The sequence below is a fragment of the Marmota marmota genome, unplaced genomic scaffold (assembly GCF_001458135.2).
Source record: "Marmota marmota marmota unplaced genomic scaffold, marMar, whole genome shotgun sequence".
Taxonomy (NCBI): Eukaryota; Metazoa; Chordata; class Mammalia; order Rodentia; family Sciuridae; genus Marmota; species Marmota marmota.
This window is the reverse complement of record NW_026000164.1, coordinates 5,289,923-5,314,032: the sequence shown is the minus strand read 5'-3', so window position 1 is coordinate 5,314,032 and position 24,110 is coordinate 5,289,923. Positions and strand designations below refer to the sequence as shown.

Here is a 24,110-nt window from a genome sequence, read left to right as displayed (position 1 = left end):
CTCTGAGCCACATCCCCAGCCTTATTTCTGTATTTTATTTAGACACAGGTGTCATTGAGTTGCTTAGCACCTTGATTTTGCTGAGGCTGGCTTTGAACTTGTGTTCCTCCTGTCTCAGCCCCCAAAGCCCCCAAACTGCTGGGATTACATGCATGTACCACCTGTGCTCGGCTTTTTTTTTTTTTTTTTGTCAAAATTCAGAATATGGATTTTTTTCAGGAGCCTAAGAAGGCATGTAAGGATCCGAAATGTTTGATGTCAGTGTCTTTAATTAGATAATAAATATTCCTAAAAATATTCTCCATTCTTACTGTGTCAGTTACTTTCCTATAACAGCTATAGTCAGTCACCTTTTATGAATTCCTTTCTTAACTTTGTGACTCATGTCTAGATTTAGTAGCCCTAATCGGTATTTACCACCTCTTACCTTAGCATTCAAATGACACCAATTTATGTACGCAATGATATTGTTACACCTTATTTTTGAATCTTCAAAGAAGAGTCCTTTTGGAAATACTATAGCGGTCTGGATATAAATGTTCCTCCATCCAAAATTTAATTCATACTTAGGAATTGAAAAGTTTCGGGATTTTTATAGGAACATTTAAAAACGTTCGGTGGCTTGAAATATTCCCTGCTGATGTACATCATTTCATTTGAAATAATATATTCAATGGAAGCAAATGATCTGCTCAGGAGTGTTCTCCAACCCGCTCTCCGTATAACTCACAGCCTCATCTCATTTCTCGAAATGCTTTTCCAATTACAGCTAGCACTTGATCATTTGAGCACCGCGAGTCCCTGAACAACTCCCCTGGGAGATTTCACCTTCCCACCTCACTACTTGTCCCAAGACCCTCGCAGGAGGTATAGTCACTGAGGAAGGAGAGGGTAGGAGGTTGTAGGAAGGACATACCAACCAGGTCCCACTGTGAGCATCTCATGAAGGGTCATTGCCCTGGTCTCCACTGAGCCTTTGGGTGTGCCGGAGTACGGCTGCAGCAGAATAATCGGGGGGTGACGAATAACTTGTGTACGTTGATACAGCAGGAGTAGGAGCCGTTTATTGTAGGACAGGAGCAGTATTTACATTCCACACAGCTTATCTAATTAGCATAAACTAGATACATCAGTCAACCAATCAGGAATCTCTACACCTAATGGCTCGGTTTTGTTACTTCTCAAACCACTCCCTCTGACATTTTGCCAGGCACCATCCAGACTTGTTTACGAACTTTAACATTCCCCTGGCAAAATGCCAGGTGTTATTATGACTTGTTTACAGACTCTAACATGGGTGCATCGAAGACTCTCTGATCTCTAAAAGCTGGAGCCCAGCCTGGTGCTAGGATTCATTATTCACTTGCTAGTGTTCCTCAGTGACTCATTTTCAGTCCCCTAAGTGCAATCTATACGTTGCCACTTGGACAGCAGCATCTCTTAAACCCAGGACATTTGTGTCTAATTGTTGACTTGGCATCCCCTTCAGCTGTCTGTGAAGATCTGCAGTCTGACTCCTGAAATATGGAACTTTGGATTCTTCCACCAGCAAAATGTGTTCTTTCATTTACTCCTGTGTTTAAAACAGGAAACTGGCAGTCATGTAATCTCTCTCTCTTTTTCTCTTTCTCTCCTCTCACCACCACCTGCCTTGTCCAGCCCATTCATAATTTGTTTTTTCTTCTATCAAATATAAAATATAACTCTAACTCATCCACCGCACTTCTATCGCTGGAGAGGGGTCTGAGGAGGTCCTGGAGGGAGGAGCCTCACCTTGGGAAAATGGGGTCCTTGACATATGTGATAGAGAAGAATTTCAGCACATACCAGATATTGAGGCACAGAGATTTATTTAGGAAATCAAGGCCTACACATTCAAGGGAGAGCCTAGGTCATCTTGAGAGTGAGAGATGATTTTCGAGTCTCAGCCTCTTCTCTAAAGGGAACCTTGGTGAGGGGTGGTCATGGGTAAGTATGAGGGACGCCATCTGGTGATCCCAGGATGGTTGATGGTGGGCTGGCAATTCTCAGGATCCTAGATTGAGATCCTCTTTATTATCTGATCATTAGGTAGCACTGGGAAACTTCCCTATATCCAAGGTTGCTGGGAAAGTACCCTGTATTATAGATTTCTTATCTGCCTTTGCTCAATCTGTTCTAACAACAAATGTACTTGTGGCCTAATTGCTAGTGCACAGGCAATTTTAAGATTGTGAGAGATTTGTGGATTTCTCAGAAATTTGGAAGTGATGGACTTGGGAGAGAGAACTGGCTGGGGGAGCAAAGGGGACGTTTTAGCGCAAGGCCCTCAGGTGAAAGTTGGAGACTCCTGGTCCTTCCTTTGATCTCTCCTTAACATTTTTTTCCCTCCTACCTCACCTGAGCTGCCTTTACCCTAACCTGGCTACCATCACCTGTATTCAGGGCAAGACATTCGCCTTTGACCAATCGATCCTTCCACATAACAACCAGAGGATCTTTGAAAAATAGAAATTTGACAGGGTTTCTAACCTCGGCCTGAGCCCATCTCCTTCAGCCACATCTGATTTTTCTGAAATCCACCAAGATTTTCTCTCCTGAGAACCCTTGTGCCATCCACTCCGTCTTCCTGCAGCTCTCCCTGATCTCACGGGGGGGGCCTGTGCTTCTTGCTCCCCCTCCAGCCCATCCTCCACCATTTCCCTTTCATCTTTTAGTTCAAATACCTGCGCTGAGCAGCTGCCCACATTCACCCTGGGGAATCCTCCCTGTGACTATTTACCACTATAGTCTATTAATTTCTTGCAAATCACCCATTCCATTGAATTTTCATTAAATTTCTTCTTTCCCTTTCATCTCTATTTTATTCTGTGCAGATCAAGACCAGGGCTGTTTTATTCACAATCAGCAGGCTCCTTGCCTCCTAGCCCATAGTAAGCTGGATTGAATGAACCAGTGAGCTCTCCTCCACTGTCCTAGGTTACGGAGGAATGAGCTTGGAGTCACCTCTGCCAAGTGCCTCTTCCTGTGCTTAGACTCCCATCTTTCAGCCTCATCACTACACGTGCTCATATTCCACCATAAGCAGCTGAGGCTCCTGAGAGCAAAAGTGGGAGATTCAAGTTTGCAAATCTGTTTTGGGGACTCTAATCAGATGATCAGCTTTGTGTTTAGGCCCTTTGTGTAGGCTCCTGTGTCCTGCTGGGTCAGTCAACACCCTGCGATTCTCAGGGGGCAGTGGTGATCAGGAGCAGTGCTCAAGGTTGCCAGTCCCACATTGCCAGCAGCCAAGTCCAAAGACCAGCAGGCTTGCAGGGACCCCATGGAGATTGTGTGGAAGGGAAGGCAACATGGGGACCACTCAGGATGTGGAGGAGGAAGATGTGTTCCAGGGCCAGTAATAGCATTTAACACAGGGAGCCTAAAACTAGGGGCCATACCCCTGTGTGTTGATCCTGCTTCCTTAATAACCAGGCCCCTGGAGATAGCCATACCCATTCTGTGTGATGTCTTCATCTGAAGTTCTCCCGAATGTTTTCTGTTGTGGTTTTGAGCACACAAACACTATAGTGTGAGCTTGTGAAGGGTAATGGCTGGGTCTTTTTCTTATTTTTACCACCACACAAACTAAAATGAGCTGTCCCTATGTATAAGGCACTGTTGTGAGGTTTTTTTCACCTCTTCTGACTTTTGCATATAATGCAGATCGGAGGTGAAGTCCTTCCATGGTGTGCAAACTTGACTGATAAATGTAGTAAAGTACCACCAACCGACTGACTTACAACAACAGAAATATGTTCTCTCATAATTTTAAGGGCCAGAAATCTAAAACCAAGGTGTCCCCGGGGCAGGGGGAGAGGGGGTGGGCATGCTGTCTTTGAAGGCCACAAGAGTCCCTTTCTTCATGTCTCCAGCTTCTGGTGGTGACAGTCCTTTGGTGGTTTTGGCTGTCACTCTGCTCTCTGTCTTGTTGGCACCTGGTGTTCTACCTGTGTGTCCAGACTTCCCCCTTCCTGTGGGGACACTCACCATTGGACCAGGTCTCACTCTGAACCTGTGACCTCACCTGACCAGGAACGTGTCTGCAGAGACCCATTTCCAAGCAAGGTCACATTCATGGGTTCCAGTGGACAGGACTTTGGGGATGACACTCTTTAACCCAGCACGTTAGGCTCCCTTGGACTCACATCCATATTACCTTGATATTCCTTCTTACTGTTTTAATATTTGGAAACAACTTCATCATCATGATAATGGCTGGAGTAACTAATTTTGAGAACTTAACTGTAGCTGCACTAGGAACAACAAATGTTGCTAAATGCTGTCACACCCAGAAGGGCATACTTTCCTCACCAAGAAAGTGGGAACAGACCCTGGGCATGGCTGTGCTCAGTCCTTCTCCGTCACCTTCCACTGATCTGTCTCTTATTCCAGTAGAGGAGGATGTTTTTCTTCCCTTTTTTTCTGCTTCTCGGCTTGTCACCTTTGTCACAAGGTTAACAAACTTCCCCTGTAAAGGGCCAGACAGTAAATATTTTAGGCTTTGTGGTGCACACAGTCTCTATGGCACTATCTGGGTCTGTTTTTTTTTTTTTTAATTAAAATACTGAGTTTTATTTCACATGTATATTTTTGTCTCCCCACCATTTCCATGTCTGACCACCACTACTACTATGTCCTATCATAACATTCCATACATACTTAGAAACCAAGCAAAGGGTGGAGTTCCATCTTTAAAAACTAAACAGGCATTTTGGACAACACATTCTTGGCAATAGAACCTTGACAACATTTATCAAACATGGTAGGGAAAGTTCTCACTTTGCATTATAAAAAGGACAGCCAGATATCAACTGTTACAGAAATGAAATAAGACGGAAATTTTTAACAAACTGTTTAAACTATTTTCTTAAAGAGACTTCCTCCACTGCCAGAGATCTTGAATAGCCTCCTGGTCAGTCATCCGGAAGCAATTCTTTACATAATTGATGAACTTGGCTTCCACTTTGGGAAGAGAACCACCTTTTTCTATACTTGCTTGCATTTTTGCTTTAATGTCTTCTACAGAACTAGGTCCTTTTGGTGTTTTAGGAGTTTTTTCCTGTTTTTTGAAGGATTCTTGACCTTTTGATCTTGGTGTTGTTGGTTTTGAGTCTTTTCCATTCTGGTTCGATTTTTGTGCATTTTTGGCTGGAGTATCTCGTATAGATTTCTTCACTGGAGCTTTTTCTTCAGTTTCCTCATCATCAAAATCATCATCATCATCATCTTTGTCATCATCATCATCATCTTCATCATCATCATCGACATCTTCATCAGCAGCAAGTTTTACTTTTTTCTGGGGAACCTTGCTACCACCTCCAGGGGCAGATCGCTTTCCAGATACACTTAAGAGTTTCACATCCTCCTCCTCTTCATCTTCTGACTCAGCATCTTCCTCCACAGCTACTAAGTGCTGGCCACTAATATGCACAGGCCCTGAACCGCACTTCAACCTTAAGACCACAGGTGGTGTGATTTCAAAGCCCCCAAGGGAAACCGTTGGCTGTACTGACATTTTCAATGTTGCCAGTGTTACTTTAATTGGACTGCCTTCATAATTCATTGCCTCTGCTTCAACAATGTGCAATTCATCCTTTGCACCAGCCCCTAAACTGACCGTTCTTAATGATAACTGGTGCTCATTTTCATCATTATCCACCTTAAAGTGATAATCTTTGTCAGCTTTTAGCTCACAACCGAAAAGGTAGTTCTGGGGCCTCAGGGGGCTCATGTCCATATCCATCGAATCTTCCATGGGGTGGTAGCACGCACTTAGATGGGAGAGAAGGCGGACGGAAAACGGGTGGCTGCTCTAAAGAGACGCGCAGGACGGAATCACGCCAGGTCTGGGTCTGTTTTTGTACCACCCCGACAGCCAGAGACAGTGGGCACACAGACCAGAGGGCCGAGCTCCAGTAAAACACTATTTATGGACACTGGTGTGGATTTCATACAGTTTTCATGTGCTGTGAAATATTCTTCCTTTGATTCCTCCACACACACACAGACATTAACAACTATTAAAAGCAGTCACGGCTTACGGCCTGTGCAGAGGAGAAGCCCGAGTTTCCTGATTCTCACCGAGTCCTGCTGCTCCCACTGGGTCTGTCTGCCTTCTCACCTCCCCGGCAGGGGCGCGCTGTGTCCAGGGCCTGCTTCCCCCTCCCCTCTCCTGCTGGCCCCTTCCTCCCTTGTTCTTCCTTCCTCTCCTCCTCTCCCTCTCTCACTCGTCACTATATTCCTACAATTATTACTACTGCCTCCAAACTCTATCTGACCAGTGCATATTGACGATTTTAATAATCAGTGGTCATGGCCATGGTAATGCCTGCCGTGAACCATGGACTGGGAGGTGGATTTGCTGGAAGTGCTGCCCTTGGCCTGGGCCTACAGGTGCTGCGTGGGCAGCAGGATAACAGCTTGCGTCACTTCTTCCATTTTGTGTCCGTCTCCTTGCCCACAGTCCTTCTCTCTGGCGGTCACTTTGGATCCCAGAGCAGCAGGTCCATGAACATTTTATGATGAGTAGAAACCACCCCTGGCCAGGGCAGCTTCCTCACTGTGGCTGCCGAGGTCGAGCGGATCACGCTGACTGCGGGAGTCTGCCTGGCCCTGTGCTCTGGTCCCCTTCTCTACTCTGGGGGCTCATGCTGGCCCCCCGCCTTCCTGACAGTGAGGAGAAGTGATTAAAGTTCTTCCCCTGCTTCTCACCATTACCTTTCCTGTTTGGTCTTTGAGACAAGTGGCTGTACCTGATTTGTTAGGACCCATGGGGTCAGTTCTCTGGTCTAGGGCTCTGGGAAGAATGGGACGGTCATTCCTTTATTTAGAAATAGGAAATAGTTTAAATTCCCTTTATCAATTAAATATAAATTGCAATAATCTCCTGGTTCTTACTAGAAGAGCCTTGGTGATCAACCTCCAGAAATACCCAAAGTAAGGAAACGCCACACAAAGTCCTAGATCGCCATCATAGCTTCCCCATCCATAGCCCAACTCATCCCACTTGGCTCCTCTCTCCTGCCCAGCATGGAATGATGCTTTAGCAAATTTAAGATAGCATTAGATATTTTAGCCTATGATTCTTAAAGATGATTTTTTAAAAGAATAGATCCACAATCAGATTATCATATCTGAAAATAGTCTACGTGTCCTTAAGTATCTGGCCAGTGTCCACATTTCCCTAGTTTTCTCCTAACTGCTCTAGGTACAGTTTGACTAGGATCCAAATGAAGGCCACACATTGCTTTGTTGATGAGTTTCTTAATTGTTTTAACTCTTATAACCATTGTCTGGCTCATAAATCATCTGACATCTAGTGTATTTTTTCTAACATATTCTGCCTCTAGACCATGTCAGATAATTGAGCATTAATTATTTTCATCGTTGTCCATTTCAAAGATCTTTTGTTGTGTAGGTCCTCCCTTCTTCCCCTCTCCCTCTTTTCTCTTCCTTCTTCTTCACTCTGTTCTTCTCTCCCTCTCTCCCTCTTTCCCCTGTCTCCTTTCTTTCTGATGCAGACAGTGGTGAGCCTCCTGTGACGTCATTCCCTTAATACTAAGTGGCAAGTCAAACAAAGTTCAAGATCAGCCCTCAAGGCCTGCTGGACACCACGGAGCAGTTCACTAAGAATGTCTGGCCATCTCTACGCCCATTTCCCAGTCTCATGCCAATTGCTTTCTAGCTCAGCTCAAAAATTAATTTCTTTCCTTGTATTAATAAAAACTCAGAAGACTTACTGTCTCCTACGCTTTTATAAATGAATCACCTAAGTGTCACCAACATTCAGAAATGGCAATGGCAAAAATGATGATTTCTATTAGTCACCTTATTGTCTTCCTGCCAAGGGCTGAAGAGCCAATTCATTTCCTGGAACAAATCTCTGACAAAGCCACATCTTTCAGTTCCCAGGTCAGAGGTTTGCCAGGACATGAAGATATGTCCTATGTATGCATTAAATTCTACCCGTGTCATCGTGGGTTTCGGCTGGCTGAGCAGGGAACCTTGTTTTATTTTTTACATAAATTCTTTGATTCAACAATTATTTGTTGAGCACTTGAGTACCCATAGGAGGGATAGGTATCAAGGAATAAAGCTTGATCAAGACAAAGGACACTTTCATTGACCTCAGGGGTCTTCACAGGGTTGGGCTACCTCACACATGATAATGGAAAGAGGAAAGAAAATTTAGTTTGTCAGGGCAGTAGAAAGAGTTGGGCAGGTAATCTGCACTTGGCCTGACATTGAGGCCTGAGAAGAGGGCAGAATTTCCTGGGAAAATGCTTAGAAGCAGAGACTTAAGGATCCGAGACAGGAGAACTTGCTGGGCTTAGAGCTGCTTTAGTATTTGATAATCCTTGCTTAGTATTGAAAAAAAAAAAATGAAAGGTGAAATCACCTAATACATTTGTACTTCTGTTAAAATTAAGGTGATAACACCACTTTTATTCCCTTGAGAATGTTCACTCTGCAATCTTAAGGGTTTTCTTTCCCTAGAAAGTTATCTCTAGCTAATTATCCTCACTAAGGAATGTAATCTGTCAGACTGTCTTGCTAATGTTCCTCGCAATGGGGGCTGCTTCAGTGAATAGAAACTGAGTTAATGGGGAAAATTAGATACTTAGAGGAATTGATTATTTGGGGATTTTCTTCCAAGGTGAAAAATGTCATCTGTCTCATCAAAAATCTTTAATTAAGACTCTTCCTGGGTTGGAAGAGGGGAGAGAGGGCCACAGCCTGTCTCTGGGGAAGTCACTATGATACCATAGCCCCCAGTGACCTTGGAGACATTGCTTGCTGGCACGTGCCTGAGTTTCCCAGGCTGAAGGGTCAGTGAGGTAAACTAGGGTCAGCATGGAAGGAAGGACATCCCTGAGCTGCTGTCCCAGCACAGCAAATCCAGCTGTCATTTTCAATTGTGTGTTCTGCTACATCAAACCTTTTCACATAGAAGCAAGTCCACTGTAATTTCTCAGGTTAGCTTGTTAAGACTTAACTTTAAATTAACTGCTAACTGAAAATAGAATTCCCCAGCAATGGAGTGTGTGTGTGTGTGTGTGTGTGTAAAATACACTAGAGGAATTTTAAGTATTATGCATATTAAAGAATTTGGTACCAGTTATCATGGGTTTATGATTTACATGCTACATCTTATTACTTACATGATTCTGGCAGTTGCTTAGAAATGCATGCTTCCTACTTAGTCTGTACTGTGATTATTCTGCGTCCTTCCTCCCACTTGCTCTTTGGTGATGTGAAACCAGTGTTTTTCATCTTCAGCCCCAGGGCCTAGAGCAGTGCTTACAGAAAGGTAAGTTTTGCAGTAAAGGGCACTCAGGTGCTCCCGGCTCTGCTTCTAGGTACAGAGGGGGTGTGTACCTGGAATAATTAGCATCTCCCTGTTCAACCCAGAAGGAAAATGGTGATATCTTAGCAAGACATGTCTTACACATATTTTATGTTGTTCTTTTAGCAATCCTTGCAGTTTAATATCTTGAAATTAATGTAAGTAACCAATGTGCAGACATTAGTTGGATCCCAACTGTACATAAAGCCATTATGAGAAAACTAGAAAAATGTGAATACTAGCTGGATACTTGAAGTTGTTTAGACATCTTTAGATATGATACTGTGACTGAATACAGTTTTAAAAAATTAATCTTCTTTCACAAATTATTTAGTCAGCTTTGATAAGACAGATTTGACAAGAGAAATGTAGAAGAGAAAAGTTTATTAGAGGGGGGGGTCACAGTTTCAGAGGTGTCAGTCCCTAGGTGACCGGATCCATTGCTCTGGGCCTAGGGCGGGGCTGCACAACATAGTGGATGGGGTGGGCCCCAGAGGAGGCACGTCCTCTGAACCAAGACTGCATAGGAGAAGGGGAGGCACTGGGACCTTCTGGGGAAGCACTTTCTAGGCAGAGGGAGCAGCAAGGACAAAGCCCTTGAACCAGGAGCACCCTGCAGGGTCAGGGTGGTAGAGTTGATAGGTGGAGGTTTTTATTTTTTAGCCAAGTATATGCAATATGTCCTAAAGTATTTTTAAACAATGAGGAGTGGCATCTTTACATGTCCACAGGGTTGGTCAGTCACTAATCAAAGATGACATATCTTTAGTCTTCGTGTTTGACTTCAGATCAAAATCTAATGACTGTTATAAGCCGCACGAATGTCCCTTGTTACATAGGTCAGGAAGCCCCTATTGTCTCGCAGGTGAACACAGACTATCAGATAGAGGCAAACTGTATCTCTGCCTGGTGTGAGAGAACAAGGAGAGGGGAGAGCAGCTGTCTGAGTATTCCTATAAATGTAGTCCATCACTCTCCCTGTATTGTGGAAGAATCTTAACACCTCTGTAACTGAACGAAAACATTGACAAATACTCCTCTTGCAAGATAATAGTGATATCTTTCTAGAAAAAAAGAATATAAATTCCAAGTTGTTTCTCCTGGGGGTGAGCAGGAGCGACTGTTATCTCTACCTGTTCACAGTTCTTGATTTGTCCTCCATCTTTGGGCTGGGGTCCCGAGCTTAGAAATGCTCAGCATTTCTCCACCTGCAGGATAGCATCTGCAGTTGGAGCCCATTTCCTGAGTGTCTCCTGCAGAGCCCCATCTGCTTTCCCTACCTGTTTCCCTGCACGTGATTATAGCTGCGTATGCCTCCCAAGCTACCTACGTGGCTGGGTTAGGGAATGCCCCAAACCAGCACAGCCAGCCCTGGAGAGAGGCCCTGGCAATGTTATAGTTCAGGCTCATAGAAATGTGTGTGATGCTCATACAGTGTGTATTCGGGGAGAAAAATAAAGACTAACAATTTAGATTATTTAAAAACTAAATGTATTTATTTATTGAAAATCTAATAACAGCTTATTTTAGAAAAATAAAGGGTAATAATTTAGTTTGCAAGATCAGAATTATTGGGAAAACCTAAAAACAATAGCCTATAAATTTATTTTTAATGAGTTTTAAAAAATATTTTTAGTTGAGGATGGACACAATGTTGCTGAGGATGGAACCCAGTGCCTCACACACGTGAGGCAAGCACTCTGCCACTGAGCTATGACCCCTGCCCCTACAAATATGTTTTAAAATTGACTTTTCTACCTAAAAGACTTCTGAAACTTTCAAATGAATCCTATTACAAAGAAAAAAAAACTGCATTATAATCTAAAATTATGCGGAGTCTTTTGCCTGAATGTTTTATAAACAATTTTGTAGAATTGATTTTTTTAAACTAGAAGTGGTAACTAAGAGATTATTTTGTAAATTATTCAGTAAAGAATTCATATAACTTTAAAATGATCAATATTTCCTAATTACTTTCATAAATCTAGATGTTTATTATGTAAAGTGTACCTTAAATTAGGTGCATTTGTTTGTTTTGATATGAACTATTTCTGGTCTGTGTCCAATACTCAAATTAAGAAGTTTAACAACAGAGATAAAATTGAACTTTGTCTCTGACCCTATTCTCCTTTTCCAATCCCTAGAAGACCTTACTGGTATTCGGTACCCTTACACACCACAACAGTGACATCCTATTGGAAGAGCTTCTCTCACTTGTATTTTCCACTCAATCTTCTGATTTCAAAGTTAACCCATATCGATAAATATGCTTGTAGTTGACTTGGTTCAAATGTTTCATAATATTCAATTGTACGACCATAGTTTAATTTATGTTTTACTCTTTTGGGTTGGCCTTTTAGATTGTTTTACCTGCTATAGCAAGCAAACATTAAAATACATTTTCTTATGTAAATATTAAAGAATTTCTCTAGTTTTTAATAACTAGAAATAATTGTTTTTATAGAGTGTGCTCATTTTTATAAGTTATTACCAAAGTTTTTTTTTCCAAGGTGGTTGTCAGAATCATGGTATGAAAGGTCTAGGTGTCTACACCGGCAAGCATTCTGGATATTGCCAGATGTTTGAAGTCAGGCGAACATGACATGAAAATCTCACTCTAGTTTAAGTTGGTATTTTCCTGGTTACGTTGACCATTCACCTCCCTGAGCATTTTGTTTACCCATTTGTAAATTGCCGGCTCATCTATATCCCTTGCCTACCTTTCTTTCTTTTTTAATTGGTGCAGTGAGTTTTGCCTAGTAACGGGATTCATTCTGATGTATTTGCACATCCACAACTCACTTGGTTGGTTTGTTCCACTTCACCAGCCCTCCCCTCCTCCTTCTCTGTTCCCTTCCTCTCATCTGCTGGTCACTCTTGTATCTTCATGAAGTCCCTTTGCTTTCCTTTTTCCTCTCCAGCTTCCACCTGTGAGAGAAAAAAAAAAAATGGTCCTGACTTTCTGAGTCTGGCTAATCTCCGGTTCCATCCATTTTCCTGCACATGACATGATTTTGTTTTTTATGACTGATTAAAACCCCATTGTGTATATGTACCACATTTTCTTTATCCATTCATCTGTTGATAGACACCTGGGCAGGTTCCATAGTTTGGCTATTGGGAGTTGTGCTGCTGTAAACATGGGTATCCATGGATTGCTATAGTAAGATGACTTTAATTCTTTTGGGAAAATATCAGGAGTGATATAGCTAGGTCACATAGTGCTTTCATCCCTAGTTACTTTAGTCAGCTTTTTTGCTGCTGTGACTAAAGGACCCATCCTGCACAATCATAGAGGAAGAAGAGTTCATTTGGGGGCTCACAGTTTCATAGGTCTTAATCCATAGATGTCCAGCTCCACTCCTCAGGCTCGAGATAAGGCTGAGCATCACGGCGGGAGAGTGTGGCAGAGCAAAGCAGCTCACGTCATGGTGACCAGTAGGCAGAGAGAGAATGATTCCACTGGAAAGTTACAAATATATACCCAAAGCCACGTCCCAATTCCCACCTCCTCCAGGCACACCCTACCACTTCAGTTACCATTCAGTTAAACCCTGTGGAGGATTAAATCACTGATTGGGTTAAGACTCTTACAACCCAATCATTTCTCCTTGGAACCTTCTTGCATCTCTCAAACGTGAGCTTATGGGGGACACATCACATCCAAGCCATAACTCTAATCCTTTGAGGAGCCTCCATACTGATTTCCATAGTGATTGCATTAATTTATAATCTCACCACCAGTATATAGTGTTCATTTCCCCCACACCCTCACCAGCATTTACTGTTATTTGTATTCTTAATGTCTGTAATTTTATTGGAGTGAAATGAAATAGTGTAGTTTCCATTTGTATTTTCCTCATTGATAAGGATGTTGGACATTTTTTAATATATGTGTTGGCCATTTGAATTTCTTCTTTGGAAAAATATCTATTTTGTTTATTTGCCCATTTATTAATTATAGTTTTTCTTTGTGGGGGGTTCAAAAATTTTTAAGTTCTTTATATTATACTCTGGATATTAATCCTCTGTCAGAAGAGTAGCTGCAAAGATTTTCTCCCATTCTGTAGGTTCTATCTTCCTATTTTAATTATTTCCTTTGCTGTGCAGAAGCTTTTTAATATAATGCCATCACACTTACAAATACTTGGTTTTATTTCCCGAGTTTTAGCCACAGTAACAAAACAATGCATTGTACTGGCATAAAAAATAGGCAAACCAAGAGAATGGACTAGAAGATGCAGAGACAAACCTACACAGTTGCAGTCATGTGGTCCCTGCTGACCCAGGCACTAAATACATCCTTTGGAAAAGAGACAACATATTTAACAATGGTGCTGAGAAGCTGGTTATCCATGTGTAGAAAGGGTGAAACTAGATCCCTCTGTCTTAACCTGCATGAAAGTCAACTCAAAGTGGACCACAGACCCAGGAATTACCCCTGAAACTGTGTACCTGCCAGAGGAAAACAGGATCCACACTCCTCCATGTAGGTGTGGGCAAGGACTCCTCAGTAAGAACCCATCTTTCTACGAGGTTCTCTCTCCTTCTGTTCCTTCCGGTAGAAGTCCTTAGTGTAGCTGGATGTCCATCTTTGTTACATCTGTATCTTACAGATATCTCCTCTGTGGCTTATCTTTTCACATGGCTTTGGAGATCTTGATAAAGAAGAGGACTTAATTTTATCAAATGCATCCATTTTTCCACAACCATCTGCTTATTTTATGCCTTGTTTTAAAAATGGAAATATTATTTTATTTCTTCTTCTGTTTTTCCATCATGCCTTTAATTGACTTGGAATCGATTTTTGTGTAGGGCTAGAGAGAGGGATTAAATTCTACTCTTTCAATACAAACAATTAGAAATTTCTTATAGTTAATACCAACTCTAATTAAAATAAAGTTTGCATGTATATAGATTTGGCTCCAACTGTTTGAAAATTTGCTTCCTCATTCTAATTGTTTATGCCTGTAGCCAGACTACTTGGTCAAGATTTTTCATAGGCCAACTTTTTTCTTAAAGAAGGTTTTAGCTACTCTTGGATCTTGGTCTTTCACACCAATTTTTGGATCACTTGCTCAGTTTCATTGATATACAAACTAATTAATGTGGATTTTGACTAGAAATATATTTAATTTATAGGCTAATTTAAAAAATATATATATATGTATATCTTTCTGGAGTCTTTCAAACTATGAATCTAGATTATTTCTTCATTTATGTGATTCTTGTTTAATAATATTTGACAAAGTTTCAAATTTCACTCCATGAAGATCTTGCATATATTTTGGATGATTCCATCTTATGTTATCATGAATTATACCTTAAAATGTATTTCCTCTTTATTGGTTATAGAATTATGATTGATGTTTCTATATTGTGTTGAACAATTTTTTTGTCAGTTTTTCTAGTAGTCTTGAAAATTTATCAATTCTATTTAATTCAATTCCTTAAATTATTAGCACTATTACTGATTTATTTATTTATTGTCATGACTAAGCCCCAGTGAACACTGAATAGAACTGGTGGTTATAAGCATGTCCTTTTTCTGACAAAAGCAAAAAATTCTATTTCAAGATTAATTGTTTGAAATTTTTATTTTATTCAATTATTATTATTATTATTATTATTATTATTATTATTAATTTTGTACCAATAATTGAACTCATGGGCACTTGACCACTGAGCCACATCCCCAGCCCTATTTTGTGTTTTATTTAGAGACAGGGTCTCACTGAGTTGTTTAGTGCCTTGCCATTGTGGAGGCTGGCTTTGAACTCACGATCCTCCTATCTCAGCCTCCTGAGCTGCTGAGATTACAGGCATGCGCCACCACACCAGGCTTTATTCAGTATTTTTTATTCCCAAGTGTGCCAATGTATTAATAGATTGCATTCGTTTTTTTTTTTAATCATTAAACTATCCTTGTATTTCTAACATAAATCAAACTTTTATAATCCAAGTTTCTGAAAGTAAGAGTTCAGTAAAATATAATGTATGTGTCTTTGTGATGATCTTAACGCAACATATCCACAGCACTGGAATATAAGTTCAACAAACCACAGTGCTGTTCTCTTATAAAGCTATAATTAATGCACTTATATATAACACATTTTTACTGGTTAATCAACATATAAAAACTACAATAATTATCATCTTAAAATCAAAACACAGGCCAGGCATGGTAGGGCATGGCTGTAATCCCAGCAACTCAGGAGGCTGAGGCAGGAGGATTGTGAGTTTGAGGCCAATAAGTTAGCAAGACCCTGTCTAAAAAATAATAAATAAATAAAATAAAAAGAATGGGCAAATGGTAAAGAACCCCTGGATTCAATCTCCAGTCTTAAAAAGAAGAAGTAAAAAAAAAAAACAGATTTTACCTCATCTCTATTCCCTGTCTCTTGAAATTTATCGTGTGGATTTCTCTGATTTCATTTCCACCTATCAGTGACCTAGTCTTGGTCTACTTTTTGGCTTTTTCTATCCATCCACAATCTTTCCCATATTAGTAAATGGCACCATCTTTTTCCCAGAGAAATGTTCAGAATTCTCACAATAATCTTCTCACTTTTTTCCTGACAAGTCTCATCTCAAGTATCCCCGAGTCTTGCTGGATCAGTCTTGAAGTCATACACCTGACTCTGTTTCTCACCCCCTCCACTGCTGCCCTTCAAAGTCCCAGTGATCATAATGTTCCCCTACAAACAGATTTTGCTTCAAATGTTTTAATCCAAGGGACCTTTGCCGCAGTCCGGCTGCAGCAAAATAACCGGGGGGTGACAAACAACTTGTGTACGTTGATACAGCAGGAGTAGGAGCCGTTTATTGCAGGACAGGAGCAGTATTTATACATTCCACACAGCTTATCTTAATTAGCATAAACTAGATACATCAGTCAACTAATAAGAAATCTCCACACTTAATGGCTCCCTGGAGTTACTTCACAAACCACTCCCTCTGGCATTTTGCCAGGCGCCATCCAGACTTGTTTACAGACTCTAACAGACCTTGGCTCCCTTAACAGCTAAGGCCAAGTTCAGAGTCCACCCATGGCTGGAGAGTTGCTGCTGCATCTGGGCCCTGCCTTTCTGTCTCCGTCATTTCCTGCTCTTTGCTCTCTTCATTTCACTCCTGCAAAATCAACCTGCCGGGTTATTCCTGCCTGGGGCTTTGCCTTTGCTCCTAGTTCAGCCTGGGCATTCTTCCCTTTGATCTTCAAATCCTTCTAGAATTTGCTCAAATATCACCTTCTCCAAGAGGGCTCTTCTCACCAATGTACTTGAAATCATCTTTCTCTCTCTTCACTCTGTTTCCTTTACCAAGCTTAAGTCGAGGAGGACACAAGTGAACCCTTAGTTATGTGTTGGCTCACCTGTGTGCCTCGCCTCCCACGCTTAGCTATGAGATTGCAGACTGTGTAAGACGAAGAACGTCTTGTCTTGCTTAATGCTGCAGCTTTAAAACTTAGACAAATGGCGGGCATATGATGAGCAGTTAAATATATATTTTCAATAAATGATAGTAAACAAATAATACTAAAGATGTTCTTGTGTTTAAAGAAATTATTTTTAAACATGAATCGACCTTTTATTTTCATTGGTTTTTGATACTCACACCTATGGCCATGCACTAAGCCTTTCAATCCAGGCACAGTCGCATTGAGTTGAGGATCTTATCTCCTTCACTGTTCCAGATCCTTCCATTTCCCTTATTTCCATTTACCACATTCCTCTTGTCTCCGAGGTGTTTGGCGTGGACAGTATTTGACAGACTTGACCAGTGCCTCTTGCCATCTTCTGTCCCTTCATGGCTCCGCCCCATTCACTTATATGATCCACCAGGCCGCTCATGGCTTTCTAGAACTGGGTTAGATGGACTCTCCATATGGACCTTGGTATTTTCCATATACCACATTTTAGTATTTTGTTGGCATTTGTAATTCTGAGCTTTACGTCCTCTCACCTCCATGGGACCATGAGATCATTGAGAATAGAACCTCAAATCTGATTTATCTTGGTGTCCCCAAAGCCCACCATAGCACTGGAACAATCCAGGAACCCAATAAAGGATGTGTGGATGCATTCATGGTGGAACTATATTACCAATTGGTGGCATTGTCCTTTTTGTAAGAGGTTAACACTGTTGTCATTTATAGCAGTACTGTTAGAAGGCTAAAAGGGTTTCTCTATGTTCACCTTTCTCCCTTGACCCCCAAAAGGAAAACAATTAATGCAGCATTATGGGAAAGACAAGAAAAAGTTTGTTATGTCCCCAATCATAATGTCATTAGCTGTAATAAAATCCAGAATTAGGGAAAATACATCTACATTTTGTCACTGAATCTTAGTGTTCATTTGGGCAAGTCACTTACCTCTTCTGAGACTGGCTTTTTCTTGTAGAATAGAAGAGTCAAGTGGATGCTCTCAAAGATGACATTGTTCTGTTGTTATTTAATATTCAAAATTTTTCACCTAGGAACCTGGCTTCTTCTCTTGTTCTCTTGTTTATGTTATGTATTCCAACAAGACTGCAAAACTTTAAGTTTGAAGAAAACAACTTTGAATGATGCTGTAGCGTTTAACCGGAGATCCTTGCTCTTTTCTTTCTCACACTTGATGTTCAAATGGCATTTTAGTAGGAAAACACCCAAATAATAACTGCACATGCACACACACATAGTTTGGCTGAATCAGGATAATGGCCATTAAGACTTTTATGCCCAAAGGAAACAGAAAGAGTTAGTGGGAGATAGTCTGCAAGATAGAGAAGAAATGTAAAGATATTGAAAATTGAATTTGCTAGCTTTATCCAGTCAGCCAAGGTTTATGTGCAATATTAAAATTGTAAGCAAAGCTTATGTTATGGCTTACTTCCTGTTGGTTTGCTCTAACAGTAAGAGACTCAAAGTCATGCCTGTAGTATAAATATAATAAGGAATACAGAGTTGTTATGGCTTGAATCCGGAATGTCCCCAAAGATCCTTGTGTTAAAGACTTGTGCTCCAGAATGGTGCTATTGGAGGTGATAGAACCTTTAAGAAGTAGGGCCTATTAGGAGGAAGTTAGGGACCACACCCTTGAGGGTGTATTCTTGAAACAGATTGTGGGATACTAATCTCCTCTTTTTTTCTCTCTTTTATCCTAGCTGTGAGGTAAGCAGTTCCCTTCACCACACACTCCCTGACATGATATGCATCCTCACTTCAGATCCAAAGCAATGAGACCAATTGGTCATGGACTAAACCTTCCAAAACCCTGAGCCCAGGCTAAACCTTTTATCTTTATAAGTTTGTTAACTCAGTAATTTTGTTATGGTAACAGAAAGCTGGCTAAAACATTAGCTAAGGAATTTGGAGTATATGTTATATGATGCATACAACCATTCTAAGAAGTTTTATATATCATTTTAAATTTAGGTAGTCTGATATAAATACCCCCTCTTTCTAAAGATCTTTTCAAAGAAAATATTAATGAAGATAGTGGAAACTTTCAGAGTAAAGAATTAGGCTTAATTAGCAAGATGCTGTGATATAAAAAGTAAAAATAACTTTTATCTATATATACAGGATTATAGAACACATAAAATATGTCATTACCGAGATATTTGACCTTTAGGACCCACTGTGGCCAAGGACGTGGACATGTATCCATGGCACGTTCCCTGTGCCCTAGTGTTTGAAATATTTCATTCGACCAGCTGTATTCCCCACAAAGCACAATATGATGACTATAAAATGTATGATTTCAAGATGAAAGAAGAAACAATAAGTTCTTAATAATCACAAAGGGCATTTTCATAACACAGAGATCCAAAGACAGTATCTGCAGAGGAAGCACCATTTTATCAGGGGCTTCTTCATAAAAATGAAATGTTGAAGTTTGGAACTTGCCATAGGCAGTAGTTTTTATTTACATTCTGCACATAGATTATAATATATGTAATAAGTGCCCACCTTGGATAAGGGAATTAATGATTCCACTTATGATACGAGCAAAGGAAAATCTACAGTGTAGCTGCCTTTTCTCTTCTGGATGATGAATTCCTGAAAGTTTGTTGATATCCGCTAATAGACGCCTCTCACTCATGGTTAATGGCTCCACAGGAACCGCTGCCAGGGGAAGCATGGAAGCATGACAACATCGTTTGCCAAGTGCATGGACACTAGTTGTCTTATGCCATCAATTACAGCCTATGCACTGATATGAGCTCACAATTGCCATGGAAATTGTCTTAAACTGAAAAATTCTAAATGTCTCTGTAAAATACATACTATACAAATCTCTTTATGAAATACCCATGTGTGTCTATCATCTTTTCCCAAACCTCTCTGAAAAATAACTTTATTGAAGCAAAGAATAGTGTATCTACAAATAAGTCAGAGCAGGCTGCCTACCCCCTGCCCCACGCCAACCGCATCCCTTGTCCTGGAGCAGAAGCCACATCCCAGGGAAAGCTCTGCTTCCGGGCCCCACCACCCGTTGCAGCTCTGACCTTGACTCCTGTACTCTCCGTCTGTCTCCCTCACTGGCCCCCTGGTAACCTGGATCCATCCAGAAACATAAACGTTACAGGATTAGAGCATTTGCATCTGTATTCCCTCTTTCTGGAATATTCCCCCAGATGCTCATGTGGCCTGCAAGATAACTACGTTATTTATTCAAATTTCACCTTCTCAGTGGGGCCTTTAAGGTTTCCTCTGTATTTAAAATGCAATCGCCATACACGGCTGATCCTTCCCTTCCTTGATTTTGTTTTTGTCCTTGTCATTTCACTTTAATGTATATGTGTGTGTGAATACATGTGTACATATAGAGATAGAGAGATCGTTTGAAACTATATGTGTGTGTGCATGTGCACAGTTATTATCTGGGTGTTTTTCCTATTAAAATGCCTGATCTTAAACTACAGACCTTTATGAATGCAATTGTACCATGGTTTCCCTGCTAGCCCAACGTGTGTCTGTCACACAGTAGGTACTCGATGATGCTGTTGGGTGGGTGAAAGAGCTTACAACAGTCATGAAGAAAACAGTGCCCTGGATGGGGTCTTGAAATGGGTGTGGTAGGAGGGAGAGACGAGAGTTTAAGGCCCAGTGGTCACTAAGACCACAATGTTAGAAACCCGTTGCTGTTCCTACAGTTATTGATGCTGTATAGGAAACAGATCTTAACCAGATGACCTTTTGCTTTGTGTTTTTGAAGTCAATGTTTCCTGCTGTAGTCTGGATCTTAAATGTCCCCCACAGGCTCAGGTGTTGGAACCTGCCCCCTGACCCATAGCACTAGTGGGAGGGAGGAGACTTCAAAAGGTAGAGCCTAACCAGTGAGGTCTTCTGGTCTCTGCCTTTGAAGGGTATTATGGGACCCCAGGCTCTTCCTCTTTCTTCCTTTCCTGTGCCAGCCATGAAGTGAGTGGCTTTGCTTGACCAAGTGCTTCTACCATGATGTGCCGCCATAGGCCCAAAGCAATGGGGCCAACTAATCATGGACATACATCTCTAGAACTGGGAGCCAAAACAAACCTTTTCATTTTATAAGTTGATGATCTCAGGTATGTGTTACAGTACAGAAAGCTGACAAATTCACTTGTCTTCAGGAATACTAGTTTGTGTATATTAGAAAGTTTTTTTATGACTCTTGAAAGAAGTCAGGTTGAAAATGTAGTTCATCATGAGTTAAGGAAAGGGATGCTGGGCTGCTGCTAGAGAACAAGGCTCTCCATGGGGATTGGTGAAAAAAAGAACGAGAAGTAGTGCCAGACATTGGAGAGTTCTAGCCAAAAAGAGATAAAACTAACCTGATTGATACAGCTCTAATTTGGTGAAGGTAAATCTGCAGACCTGGGGCTAAAGAGATTCGGTTGTTGGAGTCACAAATGGCGAGAAAAAAACTAGTGTGGGGAGCAGCTCTCTAGCTGTCAGTGGACCCAAAGAAGGCCTTCTAACCAGGCAAAAGTAAGTGCCCCACAGAGGTACATTCCTGCAGGGGCACCATCACTGAGCTTGTTTTAGCTGATTCCAGCAAATAAGTGAGACTGTAGCCCAGAGGCATGTTAACAGGCAGAGGGGGAGCAGGCCTTGGAGAAGGGCGGGGCTCTCCATCTCTCTGGACCCTGTGGCTGAACCACAATGGGAGCCAGCAGGACTTTGAACAGTTCCCAGCATCTTGGTTCTATTTACTTTTTGCTAATTTGTTCTCTTTAACTCCTACTTTCTTGCAGGCCTTCTCTGAGCCATGCCCCCACCCCACCTTTGAATGTAGGGAGAGTGAAATGGGGTTAATTAAAATATGTGCTGTCAGGTAGAGGTGAATGGTAAGGAGGAGCATGTAGCAGGGCAGGGAGATGGCAGTCATAGAGGTGAGAAACAGCAGAGGAAAAGACCAGAGAAGGAGTGGGCTCTGAGGTGTCCAGGCCCAGGAGACTGCAAGGAGGAGCTCCTGACATCCTGGAGAAAGGGCCCAGGTCACTAGGGCTGCCAGATAAGCATGGAAGAGTGGGTGGAGAAGGGAGGAGGAGAGGATGGGAGCGCTCAGCTACATCCTTGCAAGGTCCTTGTTGCACTATGTGCTGTAGGTAGCCCTCGAGGGGCACAGACCAGCCATTAGCAATCATTCCTTAGATCCTACTAACTTAGAAGTTACAAAATGATGATATTCCCATTGTGTTATTTAGTATTCTTTTGTGAACTGAAATATTTCCATAAAGAGAATACTTAGATTACAGTTCATTAGCTGCCAGAGGCCAATTGCTTCATTCTTTGCCGGTATGGACCAATAGTCAAAATGATTGGTTAACTGGCACCTTACAATGTTAAACTTTTTTCTTACATTTTAATTAATTCCTGGTCTTAAATATGTTTGATGTCTTTTAATCCATTGTAGGAAATTCTTATGGATGTCAGAATTGTCCCGTCCTTGGTTCTGGGCTTCTTGGAGCAGCCTGGCAGCTTGCTTCAGATATGGTGGCATGACCTGTCTCCCTTTTTCAGCCCTGGACTCGGCTGTTTCTCGAGAGATCCTAGTCTGCTCCAACTGGAAATTGGTGTTTAGCGATGACAGTTTGGTGCTGGGCATTGAACCTTGTTCCAGAGGTTTTCCAGGATGCATTTAGGACATATGTCTACATTTTTAAAATATGATATTTTCTTAGGTTCACAGCCATCCTCCTAACTAAAATCGAAATATATGGAGAGTTTTTATTTAACTTTACCTCATATCTGCTGCTGCTTTTCTCACTCTGAAATGTTCAGGGTCCATGATGCTGAGATAATTGCTCACTTGCTTGATTCCACATGTGCAGAGCCTTTTGGTGACAGATCAATGCAGTGTCTAATTTTGCCTGAAAGGTCAGTGTGAAAAGAACATCTGTTGATAAGATGAAGACGCATATTCTGATTAGAGCGAACAGCACATAGGGAGACCAGTGTCTTTGGAGGACGGTGTAACTTAGTTATTTTCCGACACTTGAAGAAGCCTTTCCCTACTAATGTTTTACTGTTGTGTTCATTTTTCTGCCCACAGAGGACAAAGTGTGGACCATAGTGTCTCACGACTTGCAGATGCAGACGACGGTGGTAGGCTACAACCCAGAAAAGTACTCGGTGACACAGCTCATCTACAGCGCCTCCATGGATCAGATCAGCGCCATCACCAGGAGCGCCGAGTACTGTGAACAGTACGTCTCCTACTTCTGCAAGATGTCCAGGCTGTTGAACACCCCAGGTAGGCCGAGAACCAAGTGTCGCTTTAATTACCATCTCAGCTGGTGTTTGGAATGGCCTCAACAGTCCAACAGGTGGAGTTTATTATCTTAGGGTCCAGCTTTCAATGTGTAGGTGGCTGTAAATAAGAAAAAATATAATCACTCGGATTGTTTTCTGAAAACGGAAGCTAAGAATGTAGGATTTTAAAAGAAATTTCATGTCTTTAGGTTTGTCGATTTTTGGAATTTTCTGTGTCTATATGTATGTGAGGCTGCGTCTAGTGCTTAATTATCTATCAGCTGTTGCTTTGGGCAAAAAGTTTGACAGAGCTCCTTTTGAACTTTCAAGTCGTTCCCTTTGAGTTCTTCAGGTGTCTTTAGTGTAGAGATGAAAGCATTCCAAGGGCCGCCTGCAAGGGAACCACATATAGAACAGCAATTGGTTTACAGCCCTTTGTAGTCTCCAGTCATTTAAGAGTGTCTGTTTGTCTCAACGAATCAAGACTCGATTTTTTTCTTGATAGCCTACCTTGAGCCATGCAGTAGTGTGTGTGTACATGCAAACACGTGTCTGCATAAGACTGTTTTGGGTTGTAGGGGAAAAAAAAAAAAAAGGTCCCAAGGTATATAATGGAGACAGCCTACCTGTAAGAAGGGGTCATGTGCTTTGGAGGTCTTGGCACTAAACCCAAGATGTGAACAGAAAACTGATCCTTTGGCTTAGAACATAGCAGAGTGGAAATAAGCATGTGTTTTGAGTTAAAGAAGTCTGTCTTTATAATCTGCAACCTTCCCATTTTCCATGTATGTGACTTTAGTTAACTGAACTCTTTTCTAAAAAAAAAAAATTACTTAATTTATAGGCAAAAGTTGTATATATTTAGCATGTGCATGTTTTGAAATATGTATACAGTGTGGAATGGATTAATCAAGCTAATTAGCGTATTGTTGCTTATCTTTTTTGTGGCGAGAACACCTGAATTCTATTCTATTAGCATTTTTCAAGAACACAACATATTGTTATTACTTAGAGTCCTCATGT

General features: G+C 41.3%; 2 protein-coding genes across 3 annotated transcripts in view; one reads left to right on the top strand and one right to left on the bottom strand.

Moving 5' to 3' along the window:
• Cntnap2 (contactin associated protein 2) overlaps nucleotides 1-24,110 on the top strand; it is a 1,898,113-nt gene that overhangs the window by 1,226,651 nt on the left and 647,352 nt on the right. For both annotated transcript variants that reach the window (XM_048786770.1, XM_015493731.2), the window contains one exon: nucleotides 22,888-23,088. In XM_048786770.1, the coding sequence (XP_048642727.1) occupies nucleotides 22,888-23,088 (201 nt within the window). The remainder of the gene's footprint in view (nucleotides 1-22,887; nucleotides 23,089-24,110) is intronic.
• Nucleotides 4,577-5,868, bottom strand: LOC107148974 (nucleophosmin-like). The gene has a single exon (XM_048786772.1). The coding sequence runs from the start codon at nucleotides 5,774-5,776 to the stop codon at nucleotides 4,889-4,891; it is 888 nt and encodes a 295-aa protein (XP_048642729.1). The 5' UTR covers nucleotides 5,777-5,868; the 3' UTR covers nucleotides 4,577-4,888.

Coding starts and splice junctions, on each gene's coding strand:
- LOC107148974 (XM_048786772.1), bottom strand. CDS start 5,776: ATGGAAGATTCGATGGATATGGACATGAGCCCCCTGAGGCCCCAGAAC.